Source organism: Lutra lutra, chromosome 13, assembly GCF_902655055.1.
Source record: "Lutra lutra chromosome 13, mLutLut1.2, whole genome shotgun sequence".
NCBI classification, from domain to species: Eukaryota; Metazoa; Chordata; class Mammalia; order Carnivora; family Mustelidae; genus Lutra; species Lutra lutra.
The window spans coordinates 75,081,791-75,104,450 of record NC_062290.1 but is presented as its reverse complement, the minus strand read 5'-3'; the positions used below and the strand labels follow the sequence as shown (position 1 = coordinate 75,104,450).

General features: G+C 40.8%; 1 protein-coding gene across 2 annotated transcripts; it reads left to right on the top strand.

Annotated features, from left to right (window-relative positions):
- Positions 1-564: 564 nt before the first annotated feature.
- Positions 565-12,541, top strand: ZNF883 (zinc finger protein 883). Of its 2 annotated transcripts, none has more exons than XR_007122457.1 (2): positions 565-639; positions 1,372-1,572. XR_007122457.1 is itself a non-coding variant. In XM_047701189.1 (2 exons), exon 2 carries the CDS (start codon positions 10,964-10,966, stop codon positions 12,014-12,016), a length of 1,053 nt encoding a protein of 350 aa, XP_047557145.1. In that variant the 5' UTR covers positions 590-639; positions 10,484-10,963; the 3' UTR covers positions 12,017-12,541. The 2 variants fall into 2 exon arrangements, 1 of the variants encoding a protein (XP_047557145.1); XM_047701189.1 differs by lacking the exon at positions 1,372-1,572 and adding an exon at positions 10,484-12,541 and having other exon boundaries at positions 590-639.
- The last annotated feature ends 10,119 nt before the right edge of the window (positions 12,542-22,660 follow it).

The following is a 22,660-nucleotide window of genomic DNA, read 5'->3' as shown; positions in this document are numbered from 1 at the left end:
TGACAGAGAGAGATCACAAGCAGGCAGAAAGGCAGGCAGAGAGACAGGAGGAAGCAGGCTCCCCGCTGAGCAGAGAGCCTATGTGGGACTCAATCCCAGGACTCTGATATCCTGACCTGAGCCGAAGGCAGCGGCTTAACCCACTGAGCCACCCAGGCGCCCCTGAGACTTACTTTTAAAATACTGTGTCTATACCAGTGTTAATAGTGATTATGTCTTTGTTAAGGAATTCCATCTAGTTTGGGGTTGTTTTTTTCCCGCCATTTTTAGCTTACTTGTTGAATAAAAGATTATATTCATCTATTAATATAATGAATAGGTGTTCCTTTTATGAAAAGGTTAACGAAAAACCTGCATCCCTGCGGATTCATATTTGCCTGTTGCGAAAGAAAAAAGTTTTCTTCCATCCTTTTTTCCTTTTTACTTAAATAACGGAAGAAGGCCACCCCAGCTTGCAAGTATCCAGGAGACAGACAGGCAACTCCGAAGCCGGTAGGAGATGCCGCTCGCGGACGCCCGGCCTTTGCAGAGCATGCTGGGGAATGTAGTTCTAGGCGGCCGCGTGCGCAGGCGCGCTTCCTGGCTTGCGGGGTAGCGGGGCTCTGGGTAGTCGGGGGACGTTCATTTCTCCTTGGCCTGGTGAGATTGTTTTTTCCCTGACCCCTGCACCCGGGTGGTAATTGGGGAGGGACCTCCGCTCAGGACACCTCACGACCCCGGGGCGGGGGTGGGGCAGGGGCGCGAGGGGCCTGGAAAGCGCGTCTTCCCGGCTCGGGGCGGCGGCGGAAGAAAGATGGGAGAATTGGGGGTCCGGGTTCACGTCTGAGTTCAGTGCAAGGGGGTCACCTGGTCTCCGCATTGGGTTTTAGCGGGTATAGGGCTGTGTCTGGATTAGGGGGAGGCAGAACTTTGGCTGGGCATCCCAGCCCTAAGGGTCGCGGTTTGGGCTGTCACTTGTGGGTTGGGAGCTGCGGGTAGGTCACGAGCACGGAGCGTGGGGCTGCGGGTGTTTTGGCTGTGCTGGGATCAGATACTCAAAGGGGCAGGGATGGCCGCTCCAGACCTTGTTTGGGAATTAGAGGAAAACTGATCTAGGAACTTAGTAGCACCCCTAACCCCCCAAATGTAGGATCTAGGTCTTCTGACATCCATTTCTTTGCTCTTTCTTCTGAAAAGCAGTTTTTCTAGAAATTTTTTGGTTTGTTGTTTTGTAGGCAAATTTCTGAAATCTCTTCTGTAAGGAGCTGTGGAATTGCTTCCCTATTTTCAGTGGGCTATGAAGAGCAGTGATTGTTCTGATTCACATCTAGATAGTCAGATAGGGTTCCCATAAAGACAATCCTGATTTCTCAACGCCCTTGTCTTTTACAGCTCTGCCTTCTCAGGTCTCTAGTTGACTAGGCAAGATGGCATTAAGAAGAAAGATCTGACCACATAGTCTTGGTGAGCAAAACTTTCAAGGCCAATTTGTACCTTAAGCTGGTTTTAATTTCTAAAGTGCCTACCTGAAGTTTGAAAAATCACATGTAGTTAAATATCCTTTGAAATTTTCTTAAACTGCTCATAATTTATATGTACACATTAATGTATGCAATTATGCAGTAATACATGTATAAATGTACCCAAATATGTTCTTTACTTTTTTATAAGACAACCATTTTTAAAAGATTTTATTTATTTATTTATTTGAGGGAGAGAGGGATTGAGAGAATGAGTGGAGAGGCAGAAGGAGAAGCAGACTCCCCATAGAGCAGGGATCCTGATGTGGGACTCAATCCCTGGACCCTAGGATCAGAGCCTGGGCTGAAGGCAGACACCTAACTGACTGAGCCACCTAGGCACTCCCCAGATATATTCTTTAAATATTGAAATAACTCCTAGCGTAACAAGATGCTCACTTATGAGAAGCATGTGAGAATTGAGACTGAGGAAACAGCAGACTTTTCCATCTCACACTTCACTCCAGGTGGCATACTTTCTTGAGCCTGTCGGGCAACTTTGTGCACATAAAACATACAAGTAAATCTTAATGCAACTTGGTTTTACTTTTTCTTTCCTGAAATATCATCTCTTTGCCCAGCGCGAGGAAAGGTCTTTCTTTCTTTCACTCATTGAATAAATGTTAATGGAGGGTCTGTTTTTTTTGCCAGGTAATGTTTGAGGCGCTGGGGATACAGCAGTGAACAAAGCGAAGTCTCTGTACACAGAACTAATGTCTAGGGTGGGCACACAGAAATAAACAAGTAAATATAAGTGCGTCAGATAGTGGCTTGCCAAGGAAACTACACTAGAGTAACAGGCTTAGGGAGAGCCAAGGACAGCTGTTATTTCATAAATGTGACATTGAGTAGAGACTTTTTAAGAAAATGAGAAGGTGAGCATTGCACATATATGAGGTTGGGGTGGGGGTTCTTAGGCAGAGGGAACAGCAAATGCAAAGGCCCAGAGGTTCAAATGTGCTGAGCCTTTATGCAGGCCATTGTGGACAGAAGAGTGAGTAACAGCATAGTAGATGTTGGGAAAGGTAAGAGGGGTCCAGATCACACAGGGCTGTGTAGGAATTTGGCTTTTACTCAAAGTGAGAGGAGAAGCCACAGGCAGTTGGCTATAGTAGTTATTGTTTAATCAGCTCTACTGCTGCATACATGCAATTTACCAATTTTTGGTGGAGGATTTTGAGGAGAGAAGTGACCCGGTTTGGCTTATATGTCATATATGTTACATATGATATGGCTCCTCCCATGCAGGAGCAGACATAGGACATTTAGTTAGGAACTAAGGCAGCAATCCAGGTGAAAGATGATTTCCCTGTTTTCTTTTTTTTTTTTTTTAAGATTTTATTTATTTATTTGACAGAGATCACAAGCAGGCAGAGAGGCAGGCAGGGAGTGGGGAGCAGGCTCCTTGCGGAGCGGAGAACCCGATATGGGGCTGGATCCCAGGATCCTGAGATCATGGCCTGAGCTGAAGGCAGAGGCTTAACCCACTGAGCCACGCAGGTGCCCCTATTTCCCTGTTTTCTTTACTCTCCTGTTCCTGCCAACTATGTGGCAGTAACTAACACGTTACTCACATCAGACCTCCAGGTCCTTCCCCATGATCACCCTCCGCTGATGATCCTGCTTCCTGTTTCACTGAGAGAAGAGAACAGCTAGAAAAGAACTTCCAAAGGCTCTCCACCCTCACATTCACCAACCTTTCTAGAAGTATTTCCATGTAGTCTTTCCTCTCATTTATGGCCAACCCCTCTACTTGTGCATTAGATCCCACTTCTTCTCATGTACCCAGACCAGTGTCTGGGATAATCATTGGGTAAAATTCTTGGTAGTTCTGTTGTTCATACATTTTTTTTAAATAGATATATCAAGAACAGTAATTTTTTCAGAAAAATTCAAATGCAGGTTTAAAAAATTATAAATGATATATTATCCACCAACACTGTTATGCCTTGGAAGAAATCTCTACAGTTATTTCATGCTTCTATCGTTCTTGAGTTCCAAGGGATTTCTGTTCGAAGAGCTCAACTGTGCCCTCTTAAAACAGCTAAATGTATAGGATTTCCTTCTCTTCCAAGTGTGTCTCATTTTCAGTTTAGTTTATTTCAAACATAGAAAAGACAAGACATCTTGGCCAATTCTCAAAGCTTTGATGTTTGTATTATCAGCTTGGGCTAAGACCATTGAAATGCATATTGATTTCAATTGTGTACAGATCCCATTGTCATTTGTGAGTGCAGATTTGCTTAACAGGCATTCAAGTTGCATGTGTCAAGTGGGAGGCTGTCCATTTAAAATGCTTACAGCTGGGCACCTGGGTGGCTCAGTGGGTTAAAGCCTTTGCCTTCAGCTCAGGTCATGATCCCGGGGTCCTGGGATGGAGCCCCACGTCATCATCATCATCATCATCGGGCTCTCTGCTCAGCGGGGAGCCTGCTCCCCTCCCCCCCGCCCCGCCTGCCTCTCTGCCTACTTGTGATCTCTGTCTGTCAAATAAATAAATAAAATCTTAAAAAAAAATGTTTACAGCTGTCTACCTATTTGATTAAAAATAGACACATTGTCATGTTCATCAATATTTCAACACTTAATTTATAATGTATTCATGTCTTTAGAAAGATTCAGGAAAACTTGAATAGCCCATTGCTAAGACCTCTAAACCCCTGATTTTTAAATAATATTTATCTCTGGATTTGACTGATAATTCAGAATATACTTTTGGTCATTCTTGTCATGTTCTTTTCATAAGTAGTGCTTGGACGATTTTTAACGGAGAGAAATAATTCCGAATTTGAAAATGGGAGAGAGGCTATAGGGCTAGCGCTGCCTGTGGCTAGCTGTGTGACCTTAGGCCAATTTCTTAACTCCTGCTGGCTTGAATTGTGTCTTGGGCAAACTAGGGAATTAGTTGTCATGTTTCCCAAACCTCTTTCTAGCTCAAATGCCTGATATCGTGACCTTGTTTGCAAAGTTCTGAAGGTAAAAGCCTATAGCATCTGGTCCTGTGTTCATCCTCTCGTCTCTACTTCTCTAACAATATCAGAGTCAGTCCCCCCAAAAACCCAAAGAATTCACAGTTAGATGATCTGAGGAACATGACAAGGATTAGAACAGTCACTATCTTTGCCTGGCTGAATTGTGGGGATGGTTCTGAGTTGAGAGAACAGTAACCACAGAGAGTTTTAATGACAGATGTCAGGTCACCAGTATACTAGGAAGAGAGACAGGGTCTATGATGACATTTTTGGGGGGTTGTCATGGGTTCTGTCTGGCTGCTCAGATCCAGAAATCTCACAGGTTCAGCAACAGCAGAGGTATGGTTTAGAATTCAGAGATGCAGGCTTCCAGAAACTAAGCTGAAAAAGGAATAAATATCAGTTTGTAGAATTTAATCAACAAGTACTCAAGAAACATCCAAAATGCACCCTACCAAGTACATGGGGCTTTAAAAAAAAAATCGGTGATTATAGTCCTTGCTCAGAAATAGGAAAGCTGACCACAGGAAACATTAGCTCTAAACTTCCTTTGTAGTTAGAAGATGTTCCATAAATGCTGGGTTGAAAAATCTAATTACTGGTGGTTTAGCTGTAGGTAGGTCTGCGTAGAAGGGGGACAGATCAGATGATATTTTAGGATCCTAATCCTGTTCACTCTGAATTTTTTATGGTAATATCATAAAACAGTCTGTATACTTTGATTGACTCTTAAGACATAGGGAAAAATAGCGTCTTAAGTCATACTTCTTTAAGGGAGCAGGTGTAACTGGCATCATGCTGTTGTATGAAGGCCACTGGACTGGGAATCGAGAGAAGTCTCACTCACTCAAGAAATATTTATTGGAGGGGCGCCTGGGTGGCTCAGTGGGTTAAGCCGCTGCCTTTGGCTCAGGTCATGATCTCAGGGTCCTGGGATCGAGTCCCGCATCGGGCTCTCTGCTCAGCGGGGAGCCTGCTTCCCTCTCTCTCTCTCTCTCTGCCTGCCTTTCTGTCTACTTGTGATCTCTCTCTGTCAAATAAATAAATAAAATCTTTTAAAAAAAAAAAAAAAAGAAATATTTATTGGATGTGTGATACATGCCAGGTTCTATGTGTGGAGCTAAAGACAGACGAGTAAGTTAGACAGTGTCACCTTCCTCAAGAAGATTATGCTCTAGGAAGGAAAAGAGAACATTGAAAGTAGAACACTGAAGTATAATAAAGATAATAATAGAGGAAGTATAATGTGCCACAGGTTAATTTTTGCTGGTAACATAATTATTATTAAAATATTCGAACAAAGATAAATTTGGTGATTGTAATGAGACTTTAATACATATAAATAAGTGCGCTTTTCAAAAAAAATCCCCTCCCTGAAAGGCTATGGCAGTTTAAAAACCCACTTAATGTTGTATGAGAGCACCCGTTTCCCCACATACGTAAGCAATACTGGATATTATCTGTATTTTAACATTTTTGCCAATATGATGTTTGAAAAATAAGGTCTCATTTTAATTTGTGTTCCCGTGATTAAAAGTGAGGTTGAAAATCTTTTCATTTGTTTTGGCCATTTGTGTTTCTTCTGTAATTTTCCTGTTTGTTTTCTTTGCTCACATTTGTATTGCATTATATTTTTTCCTAATTGACTTGTAGAAATTCTATATAATACAGCTAATAATCCTTTTATTTTATTAAGTTGTGAATATTTACTCCCAGAATGGCTTTTCTCTTAGTTTCATTGATTGCCTTGTAGGTTTGCACAGTCAGATCTGAGTCTTTTTCTATATAACCTCCAGGTTTTACATTTTTAAGGGACTTTCCCACTGCAAGATTATAGAAATATTTTTCTGATATGTTTTCTGGTTATTTTAATGTTTCACTCTAATTCACCAATGATTTAAGGCAATTATGTTAAGTTTATTTTTTCCCTCAATGGATAGGTCCTTGTCCTAAGATCATTTATTGGACCTCCATCTTTCCCCAAATATTTGACATGCCACATTTATCATGCATTACATCCCTAAAAAGAGTGGGCCTATTTCTAGGCTCATTGTTCATTTTCATAATTTTTTCTGTCCTTGTGTCAGGACTACCCTGTTTCAATAACCCTACTGTATATTTTGTTACATAGTACGGATGCATCCCCATTTGGCCTCATTTTGTTTTGAAAAATACATATTCTGTAAGTAAAATTGGGAGGCATATCAGTTTTGTAGGGCTGCTTTAGCAAAATACCACAAAGTGGGTGGCTTAAAACAATAGAGATGTATTGTCCCATAGTTCTGGAGGCTGGGAGTCCAAAATCCAGGTGTCAGGAGGGCCATGCTGCATCTGAAACCTGTATGGGAATCCTTACTTCTGGCAGTTTGCCCTCAGTCTCTGGCATTTCTTGCTTACAGCTACATAACTCATCTCCGCTTTCATTGTCCCAGTGTGTCTGTGTCTTCACATGACTTGAAAGGGGCTTACCCTACTCTAGTATGACCTCATCTCTATGTATCTGCACTGACTACTCTTTCCAAGTAAGGTCACATTCTGAGGTCCTGGGGGTTAGGACTTCGGCATATTCGGGTGGGGAGGGGTACCTTCAACACACAAGAGAGCGCTGGCATTTTTAAAATATTGAGTCTTTCCAGCCAGAAACATGCCTTTTCAGTTGGTTCTCTTTTTTAACTGCTGAGAAGTGAGCAGAGGGTTGCTGTTTTGAGGTGACCATGCCTATTTTCTTACACTGCTTTTTTTAAGATTTTATTTATCAGATAGAGATCACAAGTAGGCAGAGAGGCAGGCAGAGAGAGGGGGAAGCAGGCTCCCTGCTGAGCAGAGAGCCCGATGCGGGGCTGGATCCTAGGACCCTGAGATCATGACCTCAGCCGAAGGCAGAGGCTTTAACCCACTGAGCCACCCAGGTGCCCCTCTTACACTGCTTTTAAGATTTTTTTTTTTGTCCCTGATTTTCAGAAGTTTGACTATGATCCTTGGATGTGCTTTTCTTTGTATTTAGCTTGTTTTTGGCTTAGGACTTCTTGAATCTATGAGTCATCAGTTGGGAAAATCTTCCATCCTTATTCCTTTATGTATTGCAATGTTCTCATTCTCTCCTCTTGTTTTGCTTCTTTGTACTCTCAACAGATACGTAGTGTCGCCAAATAATGCACTTTTAACCACTTTTTTTTTTTTTACTTAGAACTGCAAATCATCTTTGAACAACTTGCTAGCCCTCCACTTTGTTATTTTCAGTTCTTAGCTTTACTCTTTTCATCATAAATGATTGCATGAGTGATCCTTTAGTGAGTAGTTATTTGATGTGTTACGAACCAGGGACATTGGAGGAGGTGCTGGTGAACTTTACCTTGTAGGAACGAAAAGAACCAGATCATTATCAGATACTGTAAGGGATGTGATGGCAATTGTGGGAGCCTTGTCTCCTTAGATAAGTAAGGCTTTGTAATTAATGCAGATTACAGTGACTCTTCCCCCACATGTCAAAATATGTTTTATAAGTGTTTATCTGAGATTGGTCTTTGAGTTTTGGGACCAGAGGTGTTTTATTTTGTGTACAGAGATAAGATGTCTTTTCTTCAAAACATTGTAAGTGGATAGTTTTATTTTGCCACATTAGCATCAACATTCCTGTATCTCAGAGTTCCTGAAGACAACTTAGGACACACTTATGAGATCCATCATAAACACCCAAGCCTATATCCTAAACCAAGAATGCGATATCAGCTTTTTAAATTGAATGTTATCTTTCAAGTAGGAAGAACCCTATTTATAGATAACGGGGGAAAATGGGGAATACTTAACCAAGAAAAAAATCAGATAGCTAAGTTACAACCAAATAGCTAGAAATCCTTGTAAGTAACAGTCCATCTGTCCATTGTGCTGGTGGTAGTAACAATATTGGTACCAGGAGGTAGATTTAGAAATGTTGGTTAGTGCCCACTGCACAGAGTCCTTCAATCGGTGTCAAAAACTGAGTTCATCTAGTTCGAACATCAGCGTCATATCTACATATCTTTATCCATCTTCTTACATAACTCTGTGATCTTAGAGAAATAGATATCAGCTCTTCTACTGCTAATTAGTCTGTCCTTCTGTACCCCAGACTCCATTCTTTAACATTCATTAAGGTTTTAAGACCTTGATTTATTAATTATTTCATAATTCAGTCCTTCTCAGTTCTAACTTCCCACAGTCAAAAGTTTTTCTTTTAAAGATTTTATTTATTTATTTGACAGACAGAGATCACAAGTAGGCAGAGAAGCAGGCAGAGAGAGAGAGGAGGAAGCAGGCTCCCTGCCAAGCAGAGAGCCCGACGTGGGGCTGGATCCCAAGACCCTGGGATCATGACCCGAGCCGAAGGCAGAGGCTTTAACCCACTGAGCCACCCAGGCGCCCCAAAAGTTTTTCTTTTAAAAGAACTCCTTGCATAACATAATTTAATTTTTATCCACCTTTCAATTTTATTCTTTCCTTTCATTACCAGGCTTGCCGCACTTGTAGCTAACAGCCCCCATTCCTATTCTGTTGTAGTCTTTGAAGTAGATTATTATCTTCTATTTTTATACTAACATTCTTTGGAAGACACTCCTGAATCTTGAATTCTTTCTTTTTTTTTTTTTTAAGATTTTATTTATTTGTCAGAAAGAGAGAGAGAGAGCGAGCACAGGCAGACAGAGTGGCAGGCAGAGGCAGAGGGAGAAGCAGGCTCCCCACATAACAAGGAGCCCAATGTGGGACTCGATCCCAGGACGCTGGGATCATGACCTGAGCCGAAGGCAGCTGCTTAACCAACTGAGCCACCCAGGCGTCCCTTGAATTCTTTCTTGATAGCACCCTGTTCTTAGTCCTTTCTGTAGTCAGAGTTTCTGCTGCATTCGATGTTTTTTCTTTGCTTCTGTGACATCAGTTTATTTTTTTGTTGTTGTTCTGGTCCCTTTCCAAATGCTTTTTAATTAGCTTTACTTTTGCCTTAGCACAATTGCACATGCTTTTAAGGTTTACTTTCTACTTGTCTATTTTTTATCTCAGAGAGTCCGTGCATTCTGATATCTTCATAGTCCTTCCATGTCATTAATTCCCTGAAATGTTTTTTTTCTTTCCAAATATTGCATTTGAATCCTGTCCCCATAGTTTTCTTGCTTAGAGTCTGTCTCCATTAAATGTCCCACTTCACTTTAAATCACTTTAGACACAATATTATGAAAAATGAAATCACCAACTTACACTAAGCCACCTCCTTTTCCTTCAATATTTCTATCACTAGTACCACGATTAGGGTACTGTTAGTTCCTCTGCTAGTACAACAATTAGTATGACCATTAGTTCCAAAATTATTGGCAAAGAAACTTGTATCCTTAAAAACTTCATTTTGTAAAAAGTCCCCATAATCAGTGTCGGTGTTTTTAAAATTTCTTTCTTCTTTTTTATGTTTTAGATTTACTTCTACACTAAGTTACTGCTAGTATTATCCCAGTCCAGGCCCATAACACTTATTTTATCCTTTTTACTGAATTCAATAGCCTTGTTCTTTCATTATTCACTTTAAATAAAATTAACAAGCATCTTCATCTAAAACATTTCATATTTATCATTTTGCTACTAAAAACTTTAGTTTTCCTATCTCCTACTATGTAGTATTGAATTTCTGTGTTTGTCAGAGTCTTTATTATCCAGTCACATTTCACTTTTCCTTTCTTATTTTTTTTCCTTTCTTATTTTTTTAATCTCTGCTTTCCAAAAACATTCATTTGAATTGTCACTGACTTTTTTCATGTCATGTACTTTCCTGTATCTTTATTTTTTGTGTTATATATATTTTGTCTCGATGTTTCCATTTCTTTTACTCTCCTATCTGTATTGCTCCTTCCCCTCTTTAGGCTTCCATATTAATCAGGACTTATACTGTATAATCTTTTGTTTCATCACAGAGCTGGTTCATTTTTTACTATTATTATTATTTTTCTGTTATTGATGAGCGAGTTTTGTTTTTTTCCTTTTATATTGCAGAGGGAAGAGATACTGTCTTTTCCTTAATCCTGGATACTATATCCAAAGTCAGAACATCAACTCCAAAGCAGAAAGCTTCTGAAAAAGAATAGTGTCATGGCATAATGTTAGACATTTTTCTAAATGATGGTTCCTAAAACTTTGCAATAGAAGAATTGGAATTTGATAACTAACTTGAGAAACACTAGTAAAAGTGAATTACAAGGACACTCAGTTAAAGCAAAATCATTAATATAATAATTTTCAGGAAATATTTAACCTGAGCTCAACTCTTTTCAAACAACTGAGAGCTTCTAAAGATAATTGTGACATAATTATGACAAAAATGATAGAAGCTTAAAGCATAGGTATCAGTTGATTTTTTTAAAAGGCAACTCATAAATGGAAAATAATTGATTAGATATAAACAAGGATGCATTTTTATCTCAAACCTTACTTATTCTGGAAAAAGTTTAAATGTAAAGCCATAGTTCAGTACTAATGGAACCTAAGAAAATTTGTATGAGAGAGAAGCATGAATGTAAACTATGCGGTAAATCCTTTAGCCGGAACACTAATCTTATTCAGCATCAAAGAATACATACTGGAGAGAAACCTTACGAATGCAATGAATGTGGAAAAGCTTTTAGTCAGAGCACTAATCTTATTCAACATCAAAGAGTCCATACCGGGGAGAAACCTTACGAGTGTAGCGAATGTGAAAAAACTTTTAGTCATAGGTCATCGCTTAGAAATCACGAGAGAATTCATACTGGAGAAAAACCCTATCCTTGCAATGAATGTGGGAAGGCTTTCAGTCATATTTCAGCCCTTACTCAACATCACAGAATTCATACTGGAAAGAAGCCATATGCGTGTATTGAATGTGGGAAAACCTTCAGCCGGAGCACACATCTTATCGAACATCAGGGAATTCATTCTGGGGAAAAATCCTACCAGTGTAAGGAATGTCAGAAGGCTTTTTGCCATAGCACCTCACTAATCCGACATCAGAGAACTCACACTGGAGAAAAACCCTATAAATGCACGGAATGTGGAAAAGCCTTCAGTCATACCCCAGCCTTCATTCAACATCAGAGAATTCATACTGGAGAGAAACCCTATGAATGTAATGAATGTGGAAAGGCCTTCAATCGGAGTGCACATCTTACTGAACACCAGAAATCTCATACTGGAGAGAAACCTTACATTTGTAAGGAATGTGGAAAAACCTTCAGCAGAAGCACACACCTTACTGAACATCTAAAAATTCATTCTGGTGAGAAGCCCTATCTATGTAATCTATGTCAAAAACGATTTTGCTATAGAACATCACTAATTCGACATCAGAGAACTCATACAGGAGAGAAACCCTACCAGTGTGATGAATGTGGGAAATCTTTCAGTTTAAGTTCAGCCCTTACTAAACATAAGCAAACACACACAGGGGAGAAACCTTATAAATGTAATAAATGTAGTGATGTTTTTTGTCATAGTACATCTTTAATTCGACATCAAAGAACTCATTTTAGAAATGAAATCCTATCAGAGTAATGCATGTGGGGAGCCTGCAGCCATAGGTCATCGCTTATACCTGAACACTCAGTGGTAAGAAATTCCAGGATTGTTAATGCAAGAAAAACTTAAGGCAAAATGTTCATTTTGTTTATACTGAGAAAAAGCATTGTTCTTGCAATTAATCCTGAAAATGTGTTTTCGTTCAGATAAAAACTTATAATGGAATTATCCCCAACCTGGTTTGTTTTGAAAAACACATTTGGAAAATTATTTAGAAATATTTTATTACATATTTATTTATTTGCTTATAATTAAAGGTTTTTCAGGCACAAAGTTTTAGTGGGATGATGAAAATTGTTTATATATCATCTTTTATCCTTTTAGTAATTCTCATGTTATTCTTCACTGTTAAAGAAACCCCTTTGTAGCAGGTTTGAGTTTTTTAAATTAACAAGTTTGTCTAATAGCCATATAAGAGAATACGTCACAGAGAAATGTGCATTATTTTCTAGTATTCATGAAATATTTTTAATGGAATATATGTGTGTGTGTGTGTGTGTGTGTGTGTGTATAGTTTCTTGCCAAAGTGTATATCATATATACATAGTCCATTAAAAATATTCCAGGAATACTGGAAATATGTGTATATACATATACACATATATATGTATATATACATATACACATATATATGTATATATATTCCATTAAAATATATATACACTAAAGTGTATATACATATATTTTTATATATTTATGTACATATATGGTATATGGCCCATTAAAAAAATATGTCTACAAAGAAAATATTAAACTCTTCCTTAAGGGAAATATCCAACCCTTCCCATTTTTTAAAAACCACAATAAGATAAGAAGTAGATATAAGGGGCGTCTGGGTGGCTCAATGGGTTAAAGCCTCTGCCTTCGGCTCAGGTCATGATCCCAGGGTTCTGGGATCGAGCCCCGCATCAGGCTCTCTGCTCAGTGGGGAGTCTGCTTCTCCCTCTCCTCTGCCTGCCTCTCTGCCTACTTGTGACCTCTGTCTGTCAAATTAAAAAAAAAAAAGTAAATATGAATAAGTTAAAATGGCAACACAAAACTTATTTAAAAAATCACAGAACAATTTTGTAAGTAACTTTTCTGTTAAAGGATAAAGCCAAACAGAAAAAAGACAGTTATTAGAAAATAATAAAATTAAGGCATAAGTTAAGTATTACATTACAGAGAAAGGAAATAGAATAATGATGTAAAACCAAGGAAAATAAAAGAAGTGCCTCAATAAATATAAAAGTACACATCAATGAAATAGGTACAAAAATATGTTTGATGAGCCAATAGACAAACTGTAGCAAGTAGGACAATGGGAAAGAAAGGGAAAAAGCAACATCTGTAAGAAAAGGAATATAAATATAAAGTTAAATTTTCTAATTCAATGAATAACAAGCCAAATCTGTTTTGTAAAATCAATACTGAGATATATCATAGGACCTCCAAACTAGTTCAAAAGTAGAAATGTACATTTATAAAGAGGATTTACTTAGCAGATGATATAAAAATATTTGGCAAAGTTCTACAGGCCATTGGTGTTTTTTAAAAAATTAGGGATAGAAGGAAACCTAACTTATGTTGGTAAAGGATATTTATTAGAAACCTATGTAAACATTATGAATAGCCAGAAGCATTCTTATCAGAAAGAGGAATGAGAAATGATGTTTCATATCAATACTATTAGCATTCCTCTGAAGGTCCCAGATAACTTAATAAGAGAAAAAATTGAGCTAGTAATATTTGAAAGAACGGACATTATTTGAGATGGTATGTTTGGTGACTAGAAAATCTAACTAGAGGGGCCACTGGGTGGCTCAGTCAGTTAAGCGGCTGTCTTCAGCTCAGGTCATGATCCCAGGATCCTGGGATGGAGTTCTGCATGGGGCTCCCTGCTCAGTGGAAAGCCTGCTTCTCCCTCTCCCTCTGCCTGCCACTCTGCCTGCTTGTGCTCTCTCTCTCTCTTTCTCTCTGTCAAATAAATAAAAAGAAAATCTAACTAGAACTTGTAAGGTGGAGATATATAGTCTATCAACAATGTGTAAATAAAAAACTATCTTAAGTAAAAAAATAGAAAATGTGATAGGAAAAGTGACAGTCACAATATTGACCAAAAATCTAAAAATACCAGGAATAAGAAAAATCCAAGAGATGTTTATAGGAGAAAATTTTCCAGAAGAACATAGAATAATGTAATAAATGAAGAAATGTGTTTGAAAAATAATATAAAGATGTCGATTTGTTTAAAATTTATCTTTGATTTGTAAATTTAAATCAAATCAATGGAATTTTTAAAAAGGAACAGTTTTATTGAGGTGTTATTCTCACACCAAAAATTTCGCTCTTTTAAAGTACAATTCAGTGGTGGTTAGTATATTCAGAGTTGTGGTACCGTCATCACTATCTAATTTCAGAACATTTCACTACCTCATTAGCAGTAATTCCCTATTGCCCTTCTCCCTCCAGCCTCTGGTCACTACTCATCTACTCTCTTTTTGTGGATTTGTCTACTCTAGCCTTTTCATATCAGTTAAATAACAGAATGTGTGTCCTTTTGTGGCTGGCTTCTTTCACTTAGCATTAATATTTTCAAAGTCCATCTATGTTGTAACAAGCATGAGTACTTAATTTCTTGTTATGGTGGAATACAATTCCATTGTATGGGTCTACCAGATTTTGTTTTCCATTCATTAGTTTATGGCCGTTTCAGTTGTTCCCACTTTTGGTTATTGTGAATAATGCTGCTGTAAACACTCATGTATAAATTTTTGTATGGACGTGTTTTTAGTTCTCTTGGGTATATACCTGGAAGTGAAATTGTTGAGTCACAAGTTAACTCTATGTTTACCTTCTTGAGGAAATGTCATATTATTTTCTAAAGCAGTTGCATCATTTTATAAGCCCAGCAGGAACGTGAGGGTTCTTATTTTTCCACATCCTCATCAATACTTGTTTTCTGTGTTACATGTATATTTTCATAAATTTCATAAAGTTACATGTATATTTTCATAAATTTTTCCACACACATACAATAGGTGTATTTTTCATAAATATTTTTATAAATTCATATAGATAGATATTTTCTTTGGAGAAATGTCTGTCCAGATCCTTTGCCCATTTTAAATTAGATTATTGTCTGTTTGTTGAATTGTAAGAGTTCTTTATACTGGATACTAAACCCTTATAAATGTAATTTGCAATTTTTTTTTCCTGTTCTGCGGGTTTTCTTTGATGTTCTTTGAAGCAGAAAAGGTCTTAATATTGATGTGGTCCAGCTTACCTATTTTTTTCTTTTATTGTTTGTCCCTTTGTTGTAACCCAAAGTTGAAGAGTTATGTATTTTCTTCCAACAGTTTAACAGTTTTAGCGCTTACTGTTAAGTCTATGATCCATTTTGAGGTAACTTTTTTGTATATGGTGTGAGGTAGGGGTCCACCATTATTCTTCTGCATGTGGATATTCAGTTATCCCAGCACCTTTGTTGAAAAGACTATTTCCCGCATTTAATTGTTTCAGCATCCTTGTCATTCAATGGGATTTTAAAATAAAATTTAGCACACTAAATATAAGTATATTTGAATAACTAAAAGGATGTTAATTAGGAGCAACAAATGGGGCTTGCCCTCCAAGCAGTTCAAATAGTAGTCTGTAGGAAACAAAACAGTTGGTACACTGCAGATGAAGCCATTGGATCTGGAGAATAGAAAACAGAAAAATATATGAGAATTTAGTTTATGGGAACAGTAGCATCCCAAAATGATGGAGAAAAAAATGGACCAGTCATTAAATTATATTTTGCTTTTTGCCCCATTTTGCAGTTCTCCAAAAGGAGACTGGCCACTTGATAAAGTGTTAAAGCTTTGTCTCACCTAAGCGGTCTCTTTAAAGCCATTTTTAACAGCACAAAGAGAAGTTGGTGAAAAAGATCTGGAGGGTTCCAGAGCTGCTTTGGGGACTTTCTCCATCTTACTCCTCTCAAAGTGAGACCAGCGGGGGTTGAAATGATCCCTATGGGTAGAAACCACCACCATGTGGGACTGGGGCTTTAACTGAACTCTCCCAGTGCGCCCTGGCAGGACGCACCCGCCCCTATCCCCGCCCCCGCTAGCCCAGCAGAACTGCACGCGCCCACCCCCCACCCCTGCCCCCAGAGAGGACGTGCCAGAGCCAGCACCCCAACACTGAGCGGCACAAGGAGGCCAACGGAGAGGAGCGGTGGAGCCCTGCAGGCTCAATTTATTTTGAGTTTACTTCGCTCTTCCACGAGCCTCATAAAGTGAAACGTTAGGGCACTGATTTTTAGACTTATGTTCTCAAAAGAAAAGCATTTATAACTACAATGTTCTTCCAAACAGGGCATTAGCGGCACCCCTCACCCCAGATTTTGATATGACACATCTTCATTGTTATTTAACCGACCTGAACATTCTCTAATTTTGTTGTGATTTCCTTTTTTTTTTTTTTTTTTTTAAGATTTTATTTATCTATTTGACAGAGAGAGAGAGAGAGATCCCAAGTAGGCAGAGAGGCAGGCAGAGAGAGGATGGAAGCAGGCTCCCCGCTGAGCAGAGTCCAATGCGGGGCGTGATCCTAGGACTCTGAGATCATGACCTGAGCCTAAGGCAGAGGCTTTAACCCATGGAGCCCACCCAGGTGCCCTGTGATTTCCTCTTTGATTCGGGCTCTGGCTGCCCCCTCGGGCTGCGCTGGTGCCAAGCCCTGGATGACTTCATTTAAGCCCGGAAGGCCTCGAAACCGGTCCCCGCCTCCAGCGATCCTGCCACCAAGTGCTGCGCCTTGAGGCCCCTCGCGGTCCTCGCCAGAGCCGGATGACCCCGTGCGTGAACTCACGCGCTCACGGGCACACCGCACCCTGCGGAGCCGAGCACGGGCCCTCCTGCCGTCCTGCCCCGGTGGCCCCAGTCTCCCCTGGGTTGGGCACGTTCTCCCCGCCTCGCGTTCTTTTCTGGATCCCCATTTTCTTCCCGGCGCCCAAGAGGTTTCTCGACTGGTCTCTTTGGCCTACTTCCAGGGCTTGGCGAGGGCCCCGTGGGAGAGAGAGACCGAAAAGAGCGGGTGGGGGGCTAACCTCTCTCAGGAAGTCTGGCGGACAACTAATTAGACCCCCGTGGGGTCGCGCTGGCAGCGGTGGCCCCACGCACGCGTGCTTTGTCTCCGTCTAGCGGCCACCAGCCTCAACTGCAGCCTCCCTGGGCAGTGCCTTTAGGCAATTGTGGATTCGCCGGCGGAGAAAAGGAGCTCCAGGGCCAGGGAGAGCTCTGCAGGCTTAGCAGTGGATAGGGAGTCAGAATTTAGACTGTAGGGTGTGTCAATTAGAATGGGAGGACACAGATTCTTTAAATTCCCATCTCAAAAAGCCCACAAAAACATCAAAATAAAACCAAGAAAGGACAGAATAAAAAGAGATTAGTGATGTGTAAAATAGGAAGGTAATAGAACTAGCATATAAGTCAGAATCATTCTCTGGAAAAAAACGAGGAAAAAATTAGACAAGGACTAGTTAATGTAGTTGAGGCAAAGTGAGGAGGAGAGAAGGAAACAAGAAGGCACTAATGAAAAATGCCAAGGGAACTGGACCTCAGAAGCAGAACTGGCTAACTAATTTGTGGGGCCCAGTGCAGAATGAAAAGTCAGGAATCCATGTTCAAAAAAGCAGGGAGGGACGCCTGGGTGGCTCAGTCGGTTAAGCTGCTGCCTTCAGCTTGGATCATGATCCCAGCATCCTGGGATCAAGTCCCACATCAGGCTTCTTGCTCAGCGGGGAGCCTGCTTCTCTCTCGGTCCCTGCCTGCCACTCTGCCTGCTTGTGCGCTCTCTCTCTGACAAATAAATAAAATCTTCAAAAAAGCAGGGAAACTGTGCCCTGAAAGGTACAACAGTAGAACAGGTTTTTTTCCCCTCCTGTGGTCTTCATTGTCATTTATTAGCATAAATTTTCCTTTTCATCTTCCTATTGGGCAATGTTGGCTTTAAATGCGATAAACAGCGTTCAGTGCATATGTAGAATCACTAAAATTAAACGAGTTGGGTTTTGTAATTCATGTATGCAGATGTGTTTCATTCTCCCAGAACAGTAGAAGAATGCCACACAAAACTAACTCACTTTTCATTTCATTTCTTGACATGTGTGCATTCCACCAACACGCTCTCTGTCCAGCTTCCTGATGAGTGAGTAAGGACCACTTACTCAAAAGGATCTCCATGTCGTGCTACCTTTTCTTTCCTGTCTTTGTCATAATTTTCAGCATTAGTAAATGCAGGGATATATCTTTAATGAAAAAGGACAAGATGCTGTTCCTTGGTATCTTTTGTATTTCTTACACCACCACTGGCTTCTTGCTGAGATGGGAGCGAGTTTCTCTTTGGAACAGAAAGCTCGGCCTCTCTTTGGTTGTCAGCACCTGTATTTCCTCAGTTGTCCATATAACACACTCCACCTTTCTTGAGTCTCACAGAGTTCCTTCCTACTCGCTGTGGGTCCACTGCGATCCTTGTTCGTGGGACATGGGGAACACCATGTGCAAACAGAGAGCGAGGAATGGCAGACTTACTTATTGTGTGAACATCCTCTGTCCATGCACCTGCTCCTTGTCCCACTGGGCTTCGTCCCTGGGAAATTAGCTCTGCCCAGAAGCACATGGGTGCACAGCCCCATCCATGTGATCCGTCTGTGGGTTTACAGGTCAATCCCTGCTGCCTGAGTGCAGAGCAGAGCATGGATCAATGACCCACTGAGCCAGGTGCACATCGGGGCTCTGGATCACGCACACACCCAGGAGCGTGAGTCTCCAGCCCGTCAGGGGCTACTTGCAGTAAATAACGCTCCCATGGGTAAAGAGCATCAGTATCGGCCTGGGCTCGCAGACTTCCAGACAGGTGGCTGCGCTCACGGCCTTACCTTATGTGGTCCCTTTTAATATGACTTATACTGGAACTCAGTGGTGTAATGTTATTACACATTTTTTCTTCCAGAAACATCCATTTTCCTTAGAGTTACTTACTATTTTGTAGTTTTACTTTCCTTATGTATCTCTCCCTTAATTCATTAAGTATGTGGCGGAAGTATAAATTGCCTTTAAATTATTTCTTTTCTTCCTCTTCTTCCTGTTTTATCTTCCTTCTCCTCCTCCTCCTTCTTTTAAACTCGGAGGCGCAATCCTGGCGCTTAACCCCGTCTCCAGTCAGGTACTTGCTCTTGTCTGAGAACGTTCCTTTCCCGTTACTCATGGATCTCCCTTTGCTTCTCTTGTGTACCATCCCGGGTCCACATCTTTCTTCTTCTTTGCTTCCTTCCTCATTTTGTGACTCTCTTCCTCCAGAAACTTTTTAATAAATGATTCGTGGAAGTGAATATGTTCAACTTTTCATAGGTGAAACAGTGTTGATCCTATTTCTACATTTGAGAGTTTGGTTGGATTTTGTAAACTGCAGGTTCAAAATTACATTCTCTCACGAGTTTGAAGTTATTTTGCCATCATTTCTGAGCTTCTAGTGTTTTTGTTAAGAATGCCATCTGAATTTGCGGACGGGGACACGAGGCTGGGCTTGGAGAGGTCAACACCACAAGCCCTTCGGATGGTTTTCTAGGTGGGATGGGAAGATGAGAATTTTGAGCGGTGGAGTAAAGTGATCTCGTGCCTGTTTTTATAAGTTTGCTCTGGAAGCTGTGCAGAAGATTGGTTAGGATTATAGTTAGGTTGTGGGTGGAAATCAACGAGATGAAGATGAGAGCCAAGAGCTTTTGCTAGATTTCTCAAATTTGTCAAAATAAAAGACTTTTCCAATTTTCAGACCATAACATGTACTAGTTCTGTAGATCGCTGAGACTCTTCCTCTAATAGTTGCGAATTATATTTGTACATATGCATATGACAAAAATAAGCTACCATTTAATTCTCCCGAGGGCCGAAACCTCACAATACACGCAGGACGAAAGGAAGCTCCAAGAGGCTGTTCCCGCAGGTCCCGCTGGTGCTGTTCCTGCACCAGCAGTGGGGCTGGGATGCAGCGCGGTTCTCTGGCTGGCCACCAGGGGGCCACACCGCGCCTTGCTGCACTTCCGGCGCGGTTGCCATGGAATAATCTGGGGAATTGCTGAAATGTTTGGAAACAAAAAATATCTTCCTTTAAGCAAAACAGGCCTGTATAGTGCAGCTGTGATCGTCCATCCTTTGGGGGGGAAAACAAACAAACAAATAAACCACCAGAGAAGCAACAGTTTGTTGTCAGAAGATGAAATTTGCTAAGCCCTGTAGAGATCATTTGATGCTTCCTAGTGGGGGCGCTACTGTTGTGTTGGATGAAACAGTTCCACGGTAGGGGACTAGCCCAGGTATGGCAGAAGGGTTGGCATCCCTGGATCCAGGACACCAAATGTCAGTAGCACTCACCAGTCAGAGTAAAACCCCAAAATGCCACAAAACCGCCCCCATTTCCAAAACCTCTCAGGACTAGTGCCCTCCACGGTGATGAACCACTGAATCTTTTCATTTTTATCCTGGGTAAATTGAGGCCAGAAAGGGGAAAGAACTTGGCCAAGTCACAGACATACACAAAACAGTCAGCAAGGATTTATTGAAAACTTGCTACACGGGGTCCAGACATTCTACTAGAAGCTGGCTGGGGTGGGGGACCAAGGGGAGGGTGAAGAACACAAGAAATACAAAACATGGTCTCTGGCCTCAGAAGAGGAGAGAAGAGAGTGTAAGGACTAATATTTTCTGGGAATCTATTCTAACACTTCCTAAACCTTTTCATGTTATCTTTGCAACAACTCTTTGAGGAAAGGGAGGCTCACAGGGGTTCATTGTAGTCAGAATTTGAATCCAGGTTTTTCTGACTCCAAAGTCACTATTATCTTTTCAATGGAAAGATGACTCTCTGGGTAACTTGGGGCCATGTGCACATAAGTACTTGCTGAATTTTAATGAGTGGCTCTGGATTAATAATTAATAATTAATTGATTAATAATTAATAATCCTAGTGGATCACTGGGATTATTGGTTTTCTGACCTAGAGGGAACCTTCATGCTGGGGTAGAAACTTGACATTAGAAATTGATTTTAAATTAAAAAAAGGAACTCCACCCCCCAAAAGAAAAGAAATTAGGAAAAGGTTCTGCTTTCACTTCTGCTCCTACCTTATGTGGGACGAGAACTATGGACCTCTTTTGAAGAGACTCCTCATTTCTGGATACTAAGATGGTGTGCCAGACGTGGAGAGGCATTGCTCAGATTCCCCCTCCAAGAAAGGGCTCCTGGCTGAGCTGTGAAGAGTGTGGTTAGCTGATAGCCTCCACTGCTCAGATTTGCCTCAGTTCTTTTTTTTTTTTTTTTTTTTTAAGATTTTATTTATTTATTTGATAGATAGAGATCACAAGCAGGCAGAGAGGCAGGCAGAGAGAGAGAGGAGGAAGCAGGCTCCCTGCCGAGCAGAGAGCCCGATGCGGGGCTCGATCCCAGGACCCTGAGATCATGACCTGGGCCGAAGGCAGCGGCTTAACCCACTGAGCCACCCAGGCGCCCCAGATTTGCCTCAGTTCTTGAGCTGAGGTACTGGTCTTCTTGAGATGGCTCCAGCCAATGACTGAACATGACTGTGGTACAAAGTCCTATCTAATTTCTGCCTGACGCAGGACTCTTCCAACATCCTTCAGAGCTTCCCACTGGGCTGACAACTTTTGTTGGATCCATGTCACCTTTTCCTAATCCTTCTGTAATCCTGCCTCCTCCTTTTTCCTTTCACAAATGTGGCTCTCTGGTAAGCCTTTTACACCCCAAATCTGTCTCAGTATCTGCTTTCCAGAGGACCCAGCTGACACAGATGGTATGTTGTTAGCCCCAAGCAACCTTTCATTCATAAAGGGCGTGGATATTTTTGAACTGGATTTGAGTTGGTACCAAGAGAATAAATAATCACGCTGGGTGCTAGGGACCAAAAAATACTTTCATTCTGGCACATGAATTAAATAAGCTTGTGTTTCTTCCTATTCTTGGCACTGACAATGTTTTGATATTATAGAACACGGCTTGGATGTTCCCACTGGCTTTCTCAGTGAGTGATCTGTTCAATTCATTAAAAGTATGACTGGGGACGCCTGGGTGGCTCAGTTGGTTAAGCAGCTGCCTTCGGCTCAGGTCATGATCCCAGCGTCCTGGGATCGAGTCCCACATCGGGCTCCTTGCTCAGCAGGGAGCCTGCTTCTCCCTCTGCCTCTGCCTGCCACTCTGTCTGCCTGTGCTCGCTCTTTCTCCCTCTCTCTCTCTGACAAATAAATAAATAAAATCTTTAAAAAAAAAAAAAGTATGACTGAAGACAAGGTCACTAAGTCCATTTCCAGTCAGCCAATTCGTTTCAGTCGAGTTGCCTGGCTCTAAATGGATTGTTATCCATTCATATATGGATTCCATAAGCCCTTTGCCCACACGCTGAGTCACAATGTAGACCAATCGTTTCTCAACCACCTGGAAGACTGTCACCCTTCTCTTGGGTCACTTATAAAACATCCTGTATCTGGTGTTGTGTGAGGAAGTCCTAATGTGTTGGTGACTGGGTTCTTCATTTGAAGCCATGAATGAAAGGGAAGAAATTTTCCTTTTTGGTATGGAAGTACCT

Bases quoted from the DNA above. Each gene is read 5' to 3' on its own strand.
- ZNF883 (XM_047701189.1), top strand. From the start codon at position 10,964: ATGGAACCTAAGAAAATTTGTATGAGAGAGAAGCATGAATGTAAACTA.